We start from the raw sequence: 18,715 nt of genomic DNA, 5'->3' as shown, positions 1-18,715 counted from the left end.
CCCGCCCCCACCCAGATTGAAAGTTTTGTGAACCCCCAGGTTCAATTCCCAGCACTGAAAAAAAAAAATCTGAAGTTCAGAACAAAACATTTGTAACACTTTTTACATTTTTAGATAAAGATATAAATAAAGTGGTGTGCGGTTTTTTGCAATTCTTGTGTGGCTTTTTCCGAAGCTGAGATTTCCCTAGGGACCACCAGGTGGCACTGTGGCAGTACAAAGGGTGGTCCCAAATCTAGGGCTAGTGAGAAAATGCCGCATCCTAGTCCCCAGGGCCTTGCAGCAGAGGGGACCTCCCATTCCAGCCTATTCCGTGTGCCTAGGTGGGGGAGGGCCATCACAGGAGGTTATCAGCTTCCAAACAAGGGGTCTGGGCCTCTGTCAGCACTCAGGCTGATGGGCAGAGAGGGACAGATAAGTGGGCTTAAGAAACCTGAGGAATGTGCATCCCTAGCCCCATGAGGGGGCTCAGCCCAGGGAGAGGGCCTGTGAAGGGTGGGGTGGGGACCCGTCTTTGCTTTTCTGGTCTTTGAGGCAGGTTGAGTAGAGCAGGGCCCTTAGAAACCTGATTCCCAGGGCCAGATGGAGGGAATTGGCCAGATTGGGTGACAGAGTAACCAGAATCCCGGTGGCCTGGCATATGGGGGCAGAAAGGAGCTCATGGGAGTCAGCCTCCTCCACTGAGGGGTTGTTGCCCCCAGCACTCCGCCGGACTGTCTCGTCCTTAGAATCAGGTGTTTCTGGGGACTGGCTGCCGCTATGCAGGGAGAGAAAGGGGTTGCTTGTGTAGTTGCTTGTGTAAGGAGTGTATGTATCCAGCTCTGGGGTCAGCAGTTCAGCTGTGTTGATGGGGGTGGGGGGGATCAAGGCCCTACAAACAAACAAAAGGTTACTTCCCCAGACAGGCTGAAGATGGACAGAGAACAGGACCTGAGAGAATCAGGCCAATTCTCACCAGCTGACCTCTCGACAGTACAAAGAAGCTGGGTTGGGGGCAGGTGGCCGACTTCAAGAGTGTCCCACAGTACAGAAAGCAGTGCCTAAGCTGGGTGTTAGGTACGTGAGACAAGAAAGCTAGGAGTCGCTGCTTGGGCTCCAGGGGTAGGGGTTCAGAGGAGAGGGAAGTGGGACCGTGAAGTTTTTCCTCATCTGTGTGATGGGTTAGGGGTAAGTTTTCAACATCCCTTTCTCAAGTGGAAGACAAAAGACGCCCTTTTGTGTTTCGGAGATCAGGGTCGTGGTGTCTCCAAGGCAGGACTTAGCTCCAGGTGTTTCCACCACCGACCCGGCTAGGAGTCATTCGTGGAGAGTCTGGAGGGGAAGGCGGAACTAGCGCCCTCTGGTGGGCGTGCCTAAAACCGCTTGCGGTCCTAACTCCCTAGGGGCCACCGACCGCTAAATTTAAGGCGAAATAGGCGGGAATAAGTCGCTAAATTTTGAATGCATATATGCTTTCATTCACGTGAAGCACTCGTGCTAGAAGAGGAGTTCGTTGGTGTCATCCCCCTTTTTTTTCCTATCTCCTTTCGGCTCCTGCCTACAACCCCTTGGTACGTGCATAGTCCAACGACTAGCCATCTCTCCGGAAACCTTCCAAACTCTCTGGCCTACCGCTTGCTCATACCCCCACACCATCAGTGTCTACCCCCTGTGACTCCGCTGATCGCCCATTGTATTTCTTGCCTGTTTTCCAGTTGGGTCTCCCGGCGAGTGGACTAGGAGCAGGGTCCTGCCCGCAGTGGGAGCCCAATCCACATTTGCCTTCTAGTTCAGGAGTCTCCTGGCCCCTTGTGGTGCGGCGCAGACAGACTCGGGAATTGTTTTTCCCTCCTTCCAGACCACGCCTTTTCAGGATACCCCTTTTCTGCACTCTCAGTACACAACAGGAGTGCTGTCAATCCTGTGGCCTCAGAGAGCTTGCGGGATGTAGGCATAGACGGTGTCTGGAGAACGCTGAAAGAGGGGCAGCCCGGCATTGGGGGTGGAGATGGGGGTAGGAGACAAGGACGGTGGCTCTTGGTCTCGGTGCGACATGGCTAAGGCTGTAGTGGGGATTTGCAGTTCAACCGTCCGCATAGGGTCGGTAGCACTTTGAACGCTGAGCACTGGAAGCGTGGGTCGCTGCGACCTGCAGGCGTGGTGGCCTGGGTGTGGATTTGAGGGGCCTGTGGGTAGGCCAGGGGTGCGTTTAGGTCCTGGCGAGCGCATGTTTGCAAAGAGGGCCGTTTGTGTTGGCAAAGAGTGTGTGTTTGTGTTTGCAGGAGGGAGTGTGTGCATGTGTGTGTGTTTGTGTTTGCGGAGTGTGGGGGCGGCCGGGAAAGGTGGCCAGGCTGTCACTCAGAGATCAGGATGACAGGCGCTCCCTCATCTAGGCGCAGGAGCTCTGATTGCAGATTCAAGGAAACAAAATAGCAATTGTAATTACCGGGCTTTGATAAGATAAAGGAAGGAGGGAGCTGGCCGGGAGGCAGGCTAGCAAGGGAGGGGGGGGGAGAGTGGCCTGCAGGAGCCCGGTGGAACATTTGCATCTGTCAGTCACCGTCTGCTCTGGGTGCCTACTGTGGAGGAGACCCATCTATCCCTGCCCCCCAAGACAGGAATTTTGGGGAGATGAGAAGAATCCGGAAGATCTGGGTGATGCTCCATCTAGTTCCTGGGAGTTACCACATGTAAAAGAATTTGGTCTCTCAGAGGTGGGAGGCAGAGATAGAAAGTAAGAGTAAAACCCTGACCCAGAACCCTTCTCTGAGAGATGGGGAGTGCTAGTGTCTGCTGAGGGTAAGGGAAGGGACTGTGGATGTGGATCACTAAGGTTCAGCTCTGGAGGCTACTCAAACCTGGTGCCAGTCAGGTGCCCCACCCTATGCATACACACTCGAGGAGGAACTGGGATCCAGGCTTTACCAATAAGCTAGTTTCCATGAACCCTACCTGTTTCTTGTACCTCAAGCTTATTTTCAGAGCGCTGTGTTCTTAGTGGGGAGAGGGCCGGCCCTTCCTTTTCAGGAGGAGCCTTTGCCTTCCATTTGTTTAGGCATTCACTCATTAACACATTCAAAAATAAACACTCTTAAGGGTCTCTTATTCACAGCACATGAAGCAAAGTCTGTGAGCAAACAGACATCACCTTTGCCAGCTTGGAGCAATGAAAAGGGGGCAGACAAGTCATCCTGAAGGCCCCTTCCACCCCACCCCGCAAAGCACACAGCGAAAGAAAGGGGCTGGCCTTCGTTGTGGACACTGGAGCCCCTCTGACCTACCTTCCCCTTCGTGGACTCCCCAGTGGGGTTGGAAGGAGCTATTGCCTGCCAAAGCATTACCAGATACAAGTGTGCAATAACTGGTCTGTCTGGCTATCATCGGTTGGCAGGTGAAGTCAAGTCTCCTTGGGAAAGTCACCATGGGTGGAATGCAGTCTAAATGCTCAGCCAGGCTCCCCCTATCCGTCCACCCAACAAACACTGCCCCCGCTCTGCATGAGCTGCTAGTTCGGAGCTGGTAAGACCCTTGCCTTCAGGTCTGTGAGGATCAGAATCCATGAAGGCAATCAACAGATGGACTCAGGAAGTCTACTTCTCTGAGGAGGCCTGAGAGGGACCCCATGGAACCTGTTCTATACATTGCTCAGTGCTTGCATTTGCAGCAGGGAGTGGGGAAAGATGGGGTACAGAAAAGGGAGAGGCAGGCAGAACCCGAGTGTGTTGATTGACAAGGACCTGCTTGCCTCCCTCTGGCCTCCAAAGGCTTCCTAGGGCCACCAGAACCTCTAGCTCTACCCCAGAGGCACAGAGGATCAGTAGAGAGAAGGCTGGGGGTGAAGGCAGCAGCTGGGTGGACATCAATGGCTCCACCTGTTCCTCAAAAATACCTGACCCAGGAAATCTGCCCACCCAGGTTGTGCCCACAGAAACAAAGTAGTGGCTCAGGGTTCCCAGAAGCCCTATGAAGGCGAGAGGCTGGGAAAGGCTTAGATGAGTTTACCTTCTCACCAGTACCACCCTCCTTCCAGCTGAGACAAGACACCAGATACCTGCTCAAGGAAAACATCATGGAACTCAGAAGGGGAAAGGCCAGGTAGCTTGGGTCCAAGTCCTTGTTCCTCAGGTAGTTGCTGCATGTAGTTATTTTTGCCCACACTAGTTGCTCAGTTCTATTTAGGAGGGGGACAGTGACTGTGGGTACAGCAGGGACCTTTGGGCTCCTATCACATAGATGCTTCAAGGTTCCTTTCAAGCTTCAGTCTAGTGGGGGTGGGGTGGGAACGGACAGGGGCAAGGTTGATGGTGATAATGGGGTGACAGGAGGCATTTCTCCCTCCCAGAGCCTCTTTGGAGACAGCGAGACACGAACCAGCAGGGCTGGGGTCTCAGAAAGGTGGAAGAGCCGGGTTCCAGGGACGCGCTGCACTGGGGCCCGTAGCACAGCCGTTCACTTCTCAGTTAGCTGCCTCTTCCAAGGAGGGCAAGTGCGGCCCAAGCACACAGTAGGCGACGCAAACACTGGCGAGGAGGCCAGATTTGTAAGCAGACCCGGCCCCACGCGGAGAAACAGCCTTGCCCGACTCAAGCGCACCAGACCCCTCCAAACACCCTGTCCCAGGCGCGCCCCCATCCCTGGGCCATCCCGCCCCAGGAACGCTCGAGGAGACAGGCAAGGGTAGTGGGAGGCGCCCATACCAGCCGCCCCCGCCCCTCCCGCGGGCCCCCCCCAGACCCCTCCCCTGGGCCAGACCCCCCAATCCCTGCCCTGCCCGCCGCCCCGCCCCGGGCCGCCCCGCCCCCCGCCCCGGGCGGCGACCCGGCCCCAGCGCCCAGCCGGGGGTGCGGGCTCCGGCCGCCCGCCCGCCCGCGCTCCCCCCTCGCGGCCGGTGCGGCGCCCCCCGCCCCTGCCCTCCCCCTCCCTCCCCACCTCCCCACCCACCCCGCAGGCCCGTTACCCTACCGCCTGCTCCGGCTCCTGAGCAGCCAGCGGCCACCGGCTCGGGCAGCGGCGCAGAGCGGATCAGCGCGCGCGGTGAGCACGACATTCCACGGGACCCGCCGAGCCGCGTCCGCGTCGTCGCTGGGCTCCCGCACCTCGACCTTCCTCGGCCTCCGCCCCTTCGGCTCGTCCCCCCCGCGGCCTCCCGTGGGACGGCGTGACCCCGCCCGGGCTCTCGGTGCTCCCGGGGCCGCGCGCCATGGGCAGCCCCCGCTCCGCGCTGAGCTGCCTGTGAGTACCGCGGTCGCCCCCGCGTCCCCGTCGGCCCGCGCCCGGCGCGCCCTCTCCGCTCACCCCGCGCCTCTCTCCTGCCCGCTTTTGTCTCCCACAGGCTGTTGCACTTGCTGGTTCTCTGCCTCCAAGCCCAGGTAAGGAGCGCTGCGCAGAGGCGGGGGCCGGGCGCGGGGGACCCAGCTGACACTGTCGGGCAGGGACACGAGGACCGACCCTTCGGCCAGCGCAGCAGGGCTGGAAAGAACCTTACAAATCCAGCCCCAAACTACCCTGAGGAGGGATCTAAGGAACAGAGAGACAGTGTCCTGCCTAAAGTCACACAGCGAGTGAGTGGACAGACTAGAACCCCAGGGTCTTGAGCCCAGCGAGGCTCAAACGCGTGCCAGCCAGGTCGGGTGGATGGGAACTTTACCTGTAGCCACACCCGGCCTCCTAGGAAAGGCGGGAGCTGGAGCCGGCGGGGGTTCCTTGTCAGGGGAAGTTGGGGTGTAGTTGCTGCGAAGATCCTCTCCGCTGCTCTCTGGGGAGACTTGTGGCCGGTTTCGGCCAACGATCGTGTTAGTCTAGGCCCTTTGCACTCTCAACATTTGCTCCTTAAATTTGTCTTTATAAATGTCACGGGTCGGGTAGCGTTGCCTCGCTACTTAAAAGCACCCTGCTCCTCTAGGAAGGCCCGGGCGGGGGGCCTGCGCTGGGCAGGGAGCCCGCTTCCCTGCTCCGAGCTGGCCGGGAGCCCCAGGGTGTTTCCCAACAGGTGGGTCCAGATTCTCCCTCATCCCGGGTTTATCCATCCTGGGCTGGGTCTGCGAGACTTCCCCGCGGGGGTTGGTGGCCTGAGCCAGCATGTTGGGGGGATGCCCCCAGCCCCTGCTGGCTGCCTGGAGCGGCGGGAGGTGGGTGTACAAGGGCAGTGGGGACCACTCGGGACCCCTGGGCGGAGTAGCATTATAATGGCGTGCTGTGTATTTTTCAATTTCCTAAAGGTAACTGTTCAGTCCTCACCTAATTTTACACAGCATGTGAGGGAGCAGAGCCTGGTGACGGATCAGCTCAGCCGCCGCCTCATCCGGACCTACCAGCTCTACAGCCGCACCAGCGGGAAGCACGTGCAGGTCCTGGCCAACAAGCGCATCAACGCCATGGCAGAAGACGGAGACCCCTTCGGTAAGGCGCATTCCCCGGACTCTGGAGAGGAAAGGCAGCTGTGGACCTCGCCGCTCCCCGCCAGCTCTAGGCTGCAGTGGCCAGGGAGGCCTGCGAGCTCCCCAGCTGAGAGGCGAAGGAGTTAAGGCAAAAAGGCGTCTTGAGGGTCAGCTGGAGAGGATGGTGGGGAAAGTACCCTGGGGAGGATGTGGCCCACAGGTGCCCTCTCTTCCCTGCTCCTCCAATGAATGAATCCAGGAGTCTCCCTTACAGCCTCCCCCCTTCGGACACCTCTTTCCAGCTGCAGGTGGAGGCAGAGGGTTCAGGGGAGGGGGCTCAGATTTAAGGGAAGTTCTTGAAAGAGGATATGTCGCCAGGGCCCACAAAAGCAGAGTGTGGGGAAAGAAGGTAGAGAAGCCGCAGTTTGCTCGGCTCAGAAAAGGCGAATGATGCTAACTGATCAAGCGGGTCAATTGCACACCGAGGCTAGGCCTGGAAGTTAGACTCCCGGCTCCAGTTTCGGACACCCCAGGGGGCTGAGTAGGCTGGCGGCTCCCCGTAGGGCTGCTGAGTACAGGGAGCTCCTGGGGCAGGGGCTGAGAACTGATTGATTTCCAAAACTTTCAATATTCCTGTCTTGAGATGGGGCCCATTTCCAGAGTCCTGGATGGTACCACAAGGAAGGCAAACCCTCTGGGTGGCAGGCGTTGTTTTTAGATAGAGAGCGATTATTGTGAGTTTAAAAACCTTTAAATAATGACAACTTAAACAAGCATGAAAGGAGGGAGGAAGACTCTATCAAAATGTAATAAAAAGGTGAGGCATTTTAAGAGCTAAGAAGAAAAACGAATGATATAAAACAGAAAAAGAAGCAGGCCTTTTTTTTTTTTCAGATGTAGTTTGAAAGGAGCTGCAAGTCTGTAAATGTTAAAAAAAAGAGGCTAAAGATTGTTCCCTAGGACTCTCTGGAGAGACCCCTGCGTCTGGCAGAGCGATTAAAAGTCTTCTTGCTTTCACCTTTTGAACATTTCCTGAATACTTTCTCCTCTTCTCGAGCCAGTTTGGGGGATCGAGTATGTCTCGCTGCATTTTTTCAACATCGACGTAGCTGACTTCCCTTCAAAGCTGGAGGAGGAGACATAATTTTCCTGGGATAAATCTGTCACTGGGGTGGAAGAATAGGTTTGAAAATGTTAAGCTTTCCAAAAGCCTGGTTGGGAAAGCCGCTGTAAACTGCATGGCCAGACTCCCCAGATCGATCGGAGGAGAGTGGGGGCTCTTTGGGTGGGGGTGGGGGGCAGCCTGCCTGGTGGCCGAGCTCCCCCGCTGGGCTGGCAGAGCCGGCCTTCAGGCCCTTTGTCCCTCCAAATTGGCTGCTTGCTGCCCTTCTCAGCTTCCCAACAAGAAAAGGGAAAGAATGGCTGGCCCCTCCAGAGTTTACTCTGCTGGAGCAAATGGCCTAGCATCCTTGGGTTTTGGGGTGGGAAGGGGAAACATAGCTGGCATTGAAGGAATTGATGCCCACTCACTTCCCTCCGACTCAGAGGAGGCTTCCAGGGTTCCTGGGTCTCTGCCTGCAAGGCAGACTTTTGGATCTGGGGCTCCAAAAACGGAGACAAAGTATATAGACTGGGAGAGTGGTGGAGAGGTCCCAAGAAGGGGCAGAAGTACCCACTGTCATGTGATGCTGGACTAGAATCTTCAGAGCAGGGTCCTCTCATCCCTTCCCTAGCCTGCGTCCTTCCCTGGCTGTGAAGCACCTCTTCTTGCTCTGCCAAGTAGGCATGAGAGGAATGAACAGATAGATTGCCTAGGTCTGAAAGGAGAGGTGAGCAGGAGAGGTAAAGAGTTGCATTCCCCAGCTGACCTGGGCACAGACTGGGGACTTCTGGGTCCCACCTTTGCACCTATGTGAAGAGAGGGAGTGGAAGAGACTAGGCAATGTGAAGACTTCATTGACAACCCCTGTGCCCCCACCCTTGGTATTGGTTTTAGAGAGACACATGCAGGCTTTCTCAAGGAGGGATAAGGCTGGGCTGTGTGGTAGGGAGGGCAGGAGATCCAGCCTTCTGTCCTATCATCTCATTCAGCCCTCCCTCTCTTCTTGGGAACAGTCTCAAAGAGAGCAATTACCTAAAGAGGTGATCAGAACCGGCCTCTCAGGCAAGGTGGCTGTCCACGGGAGCAGGAAGTAGAGAAGGGCACAGAATTCAGCCCCAGGCTTATATCACCTCTGAAAGCATTTGGCCAGTGCCTAAGAAGCCCAGCTGTAGTGAAGGCTGAGAGTAAAGACAATTGAGTTGTTGGTGTCTACATGTTCGAGCTGGGCTCTGATGAATGGGAAGCCGGTGGAAAGGGGCAAGATCCCCCTGGTGTCTGGTTCCAGAAAGCAGTCTGTGAAAGCACAGTGCTGGGAGAAATGCCACCTCCTCTTCGAAGTCTTATTCCAAAAGGAGTGTGTGTGTGTGTGTGTGTGTGTGTGTGTGTGTGTGTGTGCACTCTCCTGATAGTGCATGTGTGTGTGTGCAGGTGCCCACCGAGGTCAGCAGAGGGTGTTGGGTTCTCCAGAGCTGGAGTTGCAGGCAGTTGGGAGTAACACTCTGTGGGGCTTGAGAACTGAACTCCTGTCCTCTACAAGAGTGTGCTGAGCATTCTCTCCAGCCCCTCCCTGTCACTTCTTGAAGAGCAGGGCTGCCCAAGGGGTGGAGGATGGCCAGGGCTGCTAGAGCTGAAGGGCAGGAACAGAACAGGGCATTTTTACCTTTAGCCTCATGGTGGGAGGTCATCACTCTTCCCAGATGTTCTTAATAATCTGTGGGGCATGAGCTCATGATATGCTGAGTCGGAAAGATATTCAGAGATCTCTCAAGTTAGCTATGGAATCTACATAGATGAAATTTTCCTTGGTACCTCAACCTAATAATATTGGCTTCTAGCATGAAAAGAGGGCTGAAGGAATGGAGATTCAGGATTCTCAATTTGATGTATCCAAATAGGTCTATGAAACTCAGCTTGTAAACCGCGGTCTGTCCCAGCCCCTTTACAAGTCCAGAGTCTCAGGCCCTGAAAAGAAAGTTGATCTTTCTTAGGGCTGCCCAGAGTATCCACAAGTGGGCTGGGGCTAGAGTCCGGGTTTTCTGTTCCTAGCCCTTGGAGTATTTGTTCCAGGGATAGGACACAGCCTTGGGCCAGCCCACGGGGGGAAAGCTGTGGAACACAGAGGTCACAGATTTAGTGACCATCCCATAACTTCTCTACAGCAAAGCTCATTGTGGAGACGGATACTTTTGGAAGCAGAGTTCGAGTCCGGGGAGCAGAGACAGGTCTCTACATCTGCATGAACAAGAAGGGGAAGCTAATTGCCAAGGTGAGGTTCCAGAAGGGAAGTGGGGCTTGAGGAGGTGGTGTGGACTGACCGAGCCTCTCTAGTACACTTTAACAAGGTGAGTGGAGAGACATGGTACCTTGGTTACCTTAGGGTTTGTCTAATGATTAGATGGAGGAGAAAGAGAGAAGTAAAAAGCCAGAGAGAGGAAAACCTATGCAGATGAAGAAGGAAGAGGGTTGGGGGTGGTGATGGCAAATTCCATATATCTTTTTAACAAATCGCTAAATTGCTTTGCTATTATGTCCAATTACATGGTACCAGCATTTGGAATGTTCAGTAAGCCGCAGGCCCAGCCCCTCGGCCTAGCTCTGAAATGGCCCCATTAGTCACGGCTCCTCTCCAGCCTCAAGCTCCCTGCTCTAGGCTTCAGGGCTTGGGCCTCAGAGTCCCTCCCAGGCCTCCCCTCCCCCGCATAGGGTGGCTGTCCTGGGGGCTGATCCTGAGTCCGGAGATGCTGAGGGGGGCAGGTGGAGAAAGGCGGGCAGCCGGGGCCAGACTGGTGGGCAGTAGGCCAGAACAGGCAGGCTTTGGGCCCCTCCGCCTCGGGCCCAGCCCCTCTGTAGACAGCCATGTGTCACTGCTGCCCAGGAGGACAGGAAGTTGCCGGGTGGGCTGCGGGTTGTGAGGGATTAGAGAGCGGGTGCCCGGGTAGGGGGTGGGGCCGGGCTCGGGCTCCCCTCGCCATCTGCTGGGGTGCCCACCTGCTGTCTGGGGCCGCTGGCCCTCTGTCTCACATGGAGGGAGGCTCCGTAACACGGCGTCTGCTCCCCCCTCCCCAACTACCTGCAGAGCAACGGCAAAGGCAAGGACTGCGTGTTCACCGAGATCGTGCTGGAGAATAACTACACGGCGCTGCAGAACGCCAAGTACGAAGGCTGGTACATGGCCTTTACCCGCAAGGGCCGGCCCCGCAAGGGCTCCAAGACGCGCCAGCACCAGCGCGAGGTGCACTTCATGAAGCGGCTGCCGCGGGGCCACCACACCACCGAGCAGAGTCTGCGCTTCGAGTTCCTCAACTACCCGCCCTTCACGCGCAGCCTGCGGGGCAGCCAGAGGACTTGGGCCCCGGAGCCCCGATAGGCGTCCTCCCGGCCCCTCCCCGCCCGCCCGCCCGCCAGTCCGCCCGCCCGCCCGCCGCCGGCAGCGGACTCCAGCGAGAGATCGGCCGGCCGCACGGAAGGGGAGGAGCTGGGGAGCTGCCTTCTAGTTGTGGATATTGTTTGCTGTTGGGTTTTTTTGTTTTTGTTTTTTAACAAAAGAGAGGCTCTATTTTTGTATTCCACTGGCTGTGGTGTCTTGTCTTCTTAGCTCTCGGGAAAGCCCCTTGCTGACCTGAGACTGGGTTGGGGGGGCGGGTGCTCCCTAGGGTGGGTGGAAGGCTAGTCTGGCAGACTTTCTCCTGAGGTCTCAGCACTGGCAGGGCACCTGGCCAGACCAGTCAGGGCCACTCTGTACCCCAGGCAGGGGCAGGGAGCAAAAGATTCGGCCTAGGTCAATCTCTTAGGGGTGGTGTCAGTGGGGGTGGTTGTGTACTAGTTACTATTAAATGACTGAAATGTTTATTTAACTTGTATATTAGAAATGTGTGTTGGAGAATGAGTCACGCCAGGCATAGCCCCTTCCTACGGTGATGTCCCAACGGCAGGTCCAAGGCCACCCTCCGTCTAAGGGCCTCCTGCTTGCCAGCTTTCTCCTTTACTCCCCGGGAGGGATATTGTGGGGAAGACAGAATAGGGAAGAAAAAATGGAAAGATTCTCAGCTGGCCTTGGAGTTCTCAAATGAGGACCACCTTGCTCTGCTAACACTTTCCAAGCCCAGGGCCAAAATGAAGAAGGGGCTGGAGCCCTCTGTGGTTGGCCCTAGTCAGAGACTGTAGAACTGGTCACAGTCTATAGCATCTGACCCCCAAACTGAAACAGAGCTGCTGCCCAATGTCCAAGATGTTAGGGAGGTGGTGTGTGTGTGTGGAGGGGTGGCTGCCAAGGCTGGTGTTGACTGTTGTGATGCGGAACAAAGTTCACTTTGGGAGATCCAGGCCAGAGCTGTCAAAGTGCCAGGCTCAGGTGCTGAAAAGCCTAGGGCACGGTTGTTCAGGAAGAGGCCAACGTGGGGGTCCTGGGTCTTCAGAAAGAAGAGCCAGGCATGGACAGGAGGAGGAGGAGGCTTTGGGGATAAGCATCGTGTCATACTGAAGGAGGTTCAGAAGCAGGACTCCTGTGCCCAGAGCTTGCCCACTCTTCATGACAGGCCTTCCATCCTGGCTGCTCCTATAGCCCAGCTACTAGGACAATCTGGAAACTTCTTCCCTGGGGGCTCTTTTTGACATCTCACTTGGCATGGGGTTGGGGCAGCCAAAGGCTGCCATGGGGGCATTCTAGAATTGTAGCCTCTGTCCCAGGCTCAGCCTTTCCAGGTGGATCAGGATTGCCAAACCTCAGTGGAAACAGAGGCTGGGGTCCTCAGTCCCTGTCTACCTCATCCCAAGGCCTGCAGAGAAGAGAGAAGGCCTCTGGATAGAGTGTGGTCTTTCAGGTGCACAGACACTGGGGCGGGGGGCGGGGGGGGGTATGGAGAAGGGGCTCCAGCTAGCTCTCTTGCAGCCTGTCCAGCTCCTGGTGCCCCGTCCTCTGCTCCCCTCCCCCTTTAATTAATTCTGGGTGAGCAGCCTGGCTTTATTGTGCGAGGAGCTGGGGGTCTCACTGTGGGAAAAGTCACACCTTCTGAGCAGCTTCTGATGCCATGCAAATGAAGAGACCGTCCAGGAAACGCTTTCATCTGCACGGTCGTCTGTCCAGCCCCCAGCCCAGTAATTACCCACATTTCATTTGTTTGAGAGCAATTCCTGGGGAAAGCCATGGGGTGGGAGGGAGTCTAGGGGATGATGGAATGTCAGCCTGTGATCCTGGCTACAAAGTGAGGCCTGGCTGGGCCAAGGGTGGTCGGTGGCTAGGCCAAAGCTAAGCCTCAAGCCTCTGGGCTAGGAGCACCTGAGTCTTCAGAGGTACCGCTGGAACAGAGCTGTGTTTGCATGTAGGTAGAAGAGGTGAGCACTTAAGGGGGTCAGACCTGCCTTGCCAGGGAGAGGCCAGAGAGCTGGGCAGAGGGGAATCCGCTGAGGCTGTCTGAAGCCTTCCCCCAGGCCAGGGACCCATGGGAGCTGAGCACAGAGCAGTGGGATGAAGCCAGGCTGGAGCACCCACCAATTTGTTTATCTTTGAGTTGTTGCCTCGACAGAGCACTCACTAATGGGGTTTTACAGCCCACTCAAGCTGCAACTGGCCAAGAATCAATCATTACCACACTTAGTGGTTTGATAGTTAACAGCCTGAACTGAAGCCAAACTGGTTGTTAACTGTGATAGCAACTGATTTCAAGGGGTTATTGCCGGCCCAATATGCTCAGCCATTTATTCTGGGGAAAACAAGCAGGGAGCTGCGGCAAGGCCCAGAAAGGGGAGTAGGACTGGGCTGTGCTCAGCCAAAAGGCGGACCGCTCTGCCCCTGGGTCAGCTATAGGAACTGTGTGGAGGCTTAACCATGCGCCATTATCACTGAGGGGTGGATGTGGCCAGGTTAGTTAGTTACACACAAGGTCTTTCCATTCCACCCGGAAGAGACCTTGATGCGTCTTTTTTTCACATGCACGTTTGTTTTTTTTTAAATGGGGTTTCATGTAACCTGGGCTAGCATCAGCCTGGTGTAGCCCCCTAGCCTTGAACTCCAGATGCTTCTCCATGTGCCTCTGAAACATTGTGTCTTTAGTGTGCTCCCATGATGCCCCCACAGTGACAGTGACAGCTTCCACAGGGAGAAGCCCAGCTTGGTGGCCCGTCCTCAGCAGGTAGAGGCTGGACCCCTCACCTCAGAAACTTTCTTTCATTTCAAAGCCATCAAAGACCCAGCCCAGGTCTTGACTGAAGAAGGAATGAGCACTCTCTCCTCCCACAGCAACAGGAACAGCCCATGTTCCAGAATGCCGCTGTGGTAAAGGACCTAGGGCTTCTCCACTCTCTCCAGATGGACAATCTGTGGCTCAGCAGGCGCGAAGTGTCGAAGTTAGAACATTCCAGGCCCTGGCTGCCTCTGGAGAACTGCAGGTCTCATCCTAACACCATTCATTCAGTCAGTAAATAGTTAGTGGGCAGAGGGCATAGAGCAGAAAAAAAACAACAAAAACACAAACCCAAAACCTGAAAATCCCCATTGTTATGTGCTCAGCTTCTAGAGGGAGGCAGGAGGGAGCACGTAACCAACAGGACAGTATCAGACACACATTCAGAGAAGGGAATGGGTGTGAAGAGCGCCGACTGGCAAGAGCGCATGATCAAAGAAAGCCTCGCTGATGACTTCGTGTTTGAACAGACACCTGTCGGGGCGAGGCTCTCGGGCGGGGGAGGGGCACCCAGGTAGGACAGCTAGCTAACAAAAGTAGAGGAGACTAGGAAAGAGCCCAGTGTGGCTAGAACATAGGCCAGGGACGACAGAGGGGTGTGTGTGTGAGGGGGGTGCTGGAGGAGGGGGTTGGAGGAGGCTAGAATACTGAGTTGAGACCAGAGAGATGGCAAAACATGGGTGGAGAGCAGATCCTGTGGGCTTGGTTGGGGGGACTTCAGCTTTGCCTCCGTGAGGTGGTACCCTGTGGTGAGGTTGGAGCATCTGAGCAACGCGATGTGAAGGCAGGTTTTAACAAGATTGCTTTGGCTGCTGTGTTAAGAACAGACAGTGGGGGGCAAGGGGGCCGGGTCACACAACAGCGAGAAGCTAAGTGATTGATAATAGTGGATTGGGAGAGGTGAGAAGCCAGTGGAATTTGGTGGGGTTTTTATTGTTTTTTTCGGGGGGGAGGGGCAGGATCTGCAGGTGGGTTTGGATATGGTTTGGATAGGAAGACAAGGAAGCTTGGGGTGCCTGAAGGCTTGAGCCATTGAAAGAATGGAGATGCCATTTGCTGGAAAGATTCCAGGTGGGGCCAGTTTACAGGGAGGATTGGGAGTCTGAGTTTGGACATGGGAGGTTTGGGCTGACTCAGTGTTCTAGAGGAAGCAGGGAGTGGGTAGTTCCTTGGGAGTGGGGAGCTAAGAGTGAAGAGATCCATGCTGGAGTCTCAGCCTCAAAGTGCTTCTCCAGTTGGAAGGGAGAGGGAACAGGGACAAAGATGGAGGAAGTGTGGCTCCCAGAAGACTGCCACATCCTGATGACGCAGGAGACAGGACAGTGTCCGAGCCTGCAGTTGTTAGTGAGGGTAGGAGGTTTATTGTCTGTCTGCCTCCTCTACCCCTACAAACCCGGAGCCAGGAAGTGGCCAAAACCAAGAATCATCTCATCTGGAGTCCTCCAACAAACTGAGTTCTACCTCACTTAGAAGGTCCTGCTGGCTTCCCTTCCAGAACATCCTCACAGCCAGTCCGAACAATGCCCTGCCTGTCGGTTGCTGATACTTTGCTCCAAGCTACCTCTACCTTTTTTGTCTCACCATGTAAGATGAGTCACTATGTAGACCAAGCTGGCCTTGAACTCATGGAGACCCTCCTGTCTCTGTCTCTCAAGTGCTGGGATTAAAGGCCACTGCTGCCATATCTGGCCGCCACCTTTTTATTTTGAGGCAGGGCCTCTTGCTGAACCTGGAGCTTGCTGTCACTGAGCTCTCAGGACCTACTCATCCCTGCCACCACTCCCCAGCCTGAGTGCCAGGGTTACAGGTCTGCACTGCTCTACCTGGCTTTTGTATGACTGCTGGGGGTCTGAACAGCAAGCATTTCACTCACTGAACTGTCTCTCCAGGCCTCCCTCCCAGTTCTTAGTGACAGCCTCTGCACACAGCTGCTTTCTCTGGGCTCTCTTGTCCCCCTACCATCCCCTCTGCACTCAGTCACTGGAATTTTCAAAACTCAGGTCTGACTGAGTAACTTCCCACCCTACGCACACTGGAATTCCAGCTCCTGCCCACATAGTCTCCTGTGTGCTTGGGCCCTGATCTGCTCCTCTAATCCCCATGCTGGCCAGCCACCTTCCCCTACACCTACTGCATTCCCGCCCTGACTCTTTAGTCTCTTCCCAGCTCCTCACACAGGCTAAGTGGGTATTTGCCTGTCTGTGTCTCAGGCCTCTGCACTTGCCGCCCACTCCCCCTGCTGGGAATGCTTTCCCTCTGGGCTCACAGGCTGGATGACTGTGTGGTGGAGAACTTTCTGTCTGATGTATTTGTTTTCCTGTACAGTACTGAAGACAGGGCCTAGGCCCGCACATATGTTGGGCAAGTCCTCTTTTTACACTTTTTCTTGAGATGGGGAGTTTACATACTGGGGTATGCATATGGAGGTCAGAGGACAACTATGGGGAGTCCATTTTCTCTTTCCACTATGTGGCTTTTAGGGATTGAACTCAGATAATCTCACTGGCTTCTTATTTTATTTTTGAGACAGTCTCATATTGTCCAGTCTGGCCTCGAACTCCTGATCCTCCTGCTTCTACCTCCCTAGAGCTTCAATGGCATGCATTTGCCATCAAGCCTGGCTTATGTGATACCGGAGATCAAACCCAGGGCTTCGAGCATGCTCGATAAACACTCTATCAACTAAATTACATCACCAGCCTTATTTTTTATTTGGGAAAAAGGGCTCACTAAGATGCCAGGGCTGGCCTTGAACTCACTCTGTAGCCTAAAAAGGCCGTGAGTTTGCAATCTTCCTGCCTCAGCCTCTCCAGTAGTGAGGTTTACAATGCCCTAGTTTGCTCCTCTATTGCTGTGATAAAACACTGACTAAAAGCAACTTGGGGGCGTGTGTGTGTGTGTGTGTGCGTGCGCGTGTATGTGTGTGTATGTGTGTGTGCGTGCGTATGCGTGTGCGTGTGCATGTGTATGTATGTATGTGTGTGTGTGTGTGTGTGTGTTAGAAAGGGAGTTGTTTACTTGGCTTGCAGGTTACAATCAATCGTTGAGGGAAGTCAAGGCAAGGGCTCAAGCCAGTAACCTGGAGGCAGGAACTGAAGCAGAGACCAGGGAAGAATGCTGCTTACTGCCTGCTCACAATGGCTTGCTCAACACGCAAGAGAGCTGGGCCCTTCCACACCGATCAGTCACCAATCAAGAAAAGGCTCCCTGCACAAGCAGCCAAGGGCAGCCTGGTGGAGACAGTCCCTCAACCGAGGCTTGTTCTTCCCAGGTGATTCTAGTTTCTGTTCAGTCGACGGAAACTAATCAGCAACCGGTCTGGCACTGCCCAGGTCAGTCATATTTCCTATATTATACTGCCCACTCTCTGGTGTTTTCCTGGTGATTTGTTTATTAGATTCTGGTCTGTCTAGCTGTACCTTCCAGAAGATCAAGAGCTTTGGTATGACTTGCTCGTTGCCTAAGGCAATGTCAGGCACAGCACGGTAATCAATGGAGAGAGCGGACACAGCCTCTGAGCCGCTGAGGGGAACGGCTGGTTGGGAGTACCTTGTATCCAAGGAGACACAGGATGCCCTAGCATAGGTGACTTCTGTTAGATGAGATTGGGCTGACCTGGAGTTCACACTGTAGCCCAGGCTAGCCTCGAACTCTTGACAATTTTTCTACCTCCGTTTACCGAATGTTGGGATTATAGGTTCCAGCCACCACATCCAGCTCACGGCTATACTGTTTAACTAAGGGAGACCCCAAACCCCTTTTCTGAAGTTATGATAAACGTTCTCCAAAACCTGGACAAATGGGGGGGGGGTCAAAGCAGAACCTGCTGCCCAATAAATCTCAGAAGCCCTCTAAATTCTACTTCATTGGCTGCTTTGGGTTTCCATAGCAACTAAGGGGCTTCAACAAGATGGTGAATGGGGAATTAAAAACCAGACAGAGCAGAGCAGAGTAAATGGAAGCGAGACAGATGGGGAGCTGGGGGGATCCCCAAGTCCCATGTTATTCTGGAAGGTTGTGCCAGGAAGGTCCTTTTGGTTGCTCGCCTTCCCATCTGGGTCTCTCACTCAACCCTAAGAAGTGACTATCCATTTGGGAAGGCCCAGAGCCAACTGCTTGTGAGCACCCTCCTACTGGTTGGCAGATACTGAGCAGGGCCTGGGCTCCATCCCTAGGCAAGAAGCAAGAGGGAGCCCTGGGCAGATTCACTTCCAGTTGAAGGACAGTTAGGGCACTCTCCCCTGCTGAGCATGGTCCTTTCACTGACATTTTGGGGTCATGGCCAGGCTCCCAGTGGGTAAAGATTAGACAGGTCAAGTGTAGGGGCAAGAGGCCCTAGGTTCTGCTCTCTGAGGGGCAGGAGAAGCCGAAGGATGCCCTCTTGGAGAGACACCCTTGAGCCCAGAGGGCTGGGAAATACCTAAGCCTGAAGTCTGAGGGGTAGAGCTGGCAGCCTGCAAGGAGGCTGGGCAGACTCAGGCTGCCAACAGGCTGACACTTTGGTCCTGAGAGCCAGGGCAACTGTTTAGAGAATAGGTCTGTGACTTTCAAGGGGAGGAGTGACCAGGGTCACCACCAAATTATGCTTGTCCCTCTGTCTACATATACACTTCAGGGAAATGGCTAGAACCAGAACCCAAGATGGAGGAGTTCCCTAAGCTCCCATGGTCCCCAAATCCAGCCACTGTTATGGATTCTGCCTTCTGTCCAGTCTCTAATTTGATTATTTTAGTGCTTGCCTTCTTCTTCTTAGAAAGGGTCTCACTGTGTAGCCCCAGATGGCCTAGAATTCTCTATGTATATCACACTGGCCTCAAACTCAGAGAGAGCCGCCCGCTTTGCTTCCTGAGTGCTAGATTCAAAGGTGTGCACCACCACATCCAGCCTCCTCCTCTTCCTCCTCCTCCCTCTCTCTTTCTAATTCCAGAATGGATCCCTGGTCTTGAGTGCTGGACAAAGGCTCCACTCACCAGCTTCAACAGTTTCTAATTGACAAGTGCCACCAAGACCCACAAAATCTTTCTTCACAAAGAAATCCTGTGCCCCATCCGGACAAACCCCTGAGCTACCCCGCACCC

At 54.9% G+C, this 18,715-nt stretch overlaps 1 protein-coding gene across 7 annotated transcripts; it reads left to right on the top strand.

Moving 5' to 3' along the window:
• The first annotated feature begins 4,962 nt into the window (after window positions 1-4,962).
• Fgf8 (fibroblast growth factor 8) lies at window positions 4,963-11,027 on the top strand. 7 transcript variants are annotated; one of them, XM_036169059.1, is made up of 6 exons: window positions 4,963-5,211; window positions 5,312-5,348; window positions 5,882-5,968; window positions 6,198-6,378; window positions 9,618-9,724; window positions 10,535-11,027. In XM_036169059.1, exons 1-6 carry the CDS (start codon window positions 5,180-5,182, stop codon window positions 10,823-10,825), a joined length of 735 nt encoding a protein of 244 aa, XP_036024952.1. In that variant the 5' UTR covers window positions 4,963-5,179; the 3' UTR covers window positions 10,826-11,027. The 7 variants fall into 7 exon arrangements, with proteins under 7 accessions (XP_036024952.1, XP_036024960.1, XP_036024969.1 ...); XM_036169067.1 differs by having other exon boundaries at window positions 6,231-6,378; window positions 10,535-10,989; XM_036169033.1 differs by having other exon boundaries at window positions 5,180-5,211; window positions 5,312-5,540; window positions 6,231-6,378; window positions 10,535-10,825.
• Window positions 11,028-18,715: the final 7,688 nt, after the last annotated feature.

This window comes from Onychomys torridus, chromosome 1 (genome assembly GCF_903995425.1).
Source record: "Onychomys torridus chromosome 1, mOncTor1.1, whole genome shotgun sequence".
NCBI classification, from domain to species: domain Eukaryota; kingdom Metazoa; phylum Chordata; class Mammalia; order Rodentia; family Cricetidae; genus Onychomys; species Onychomys torridus.
This window is presented reverse-complemented; position numbering and strand designations above follow the sequence as displayed.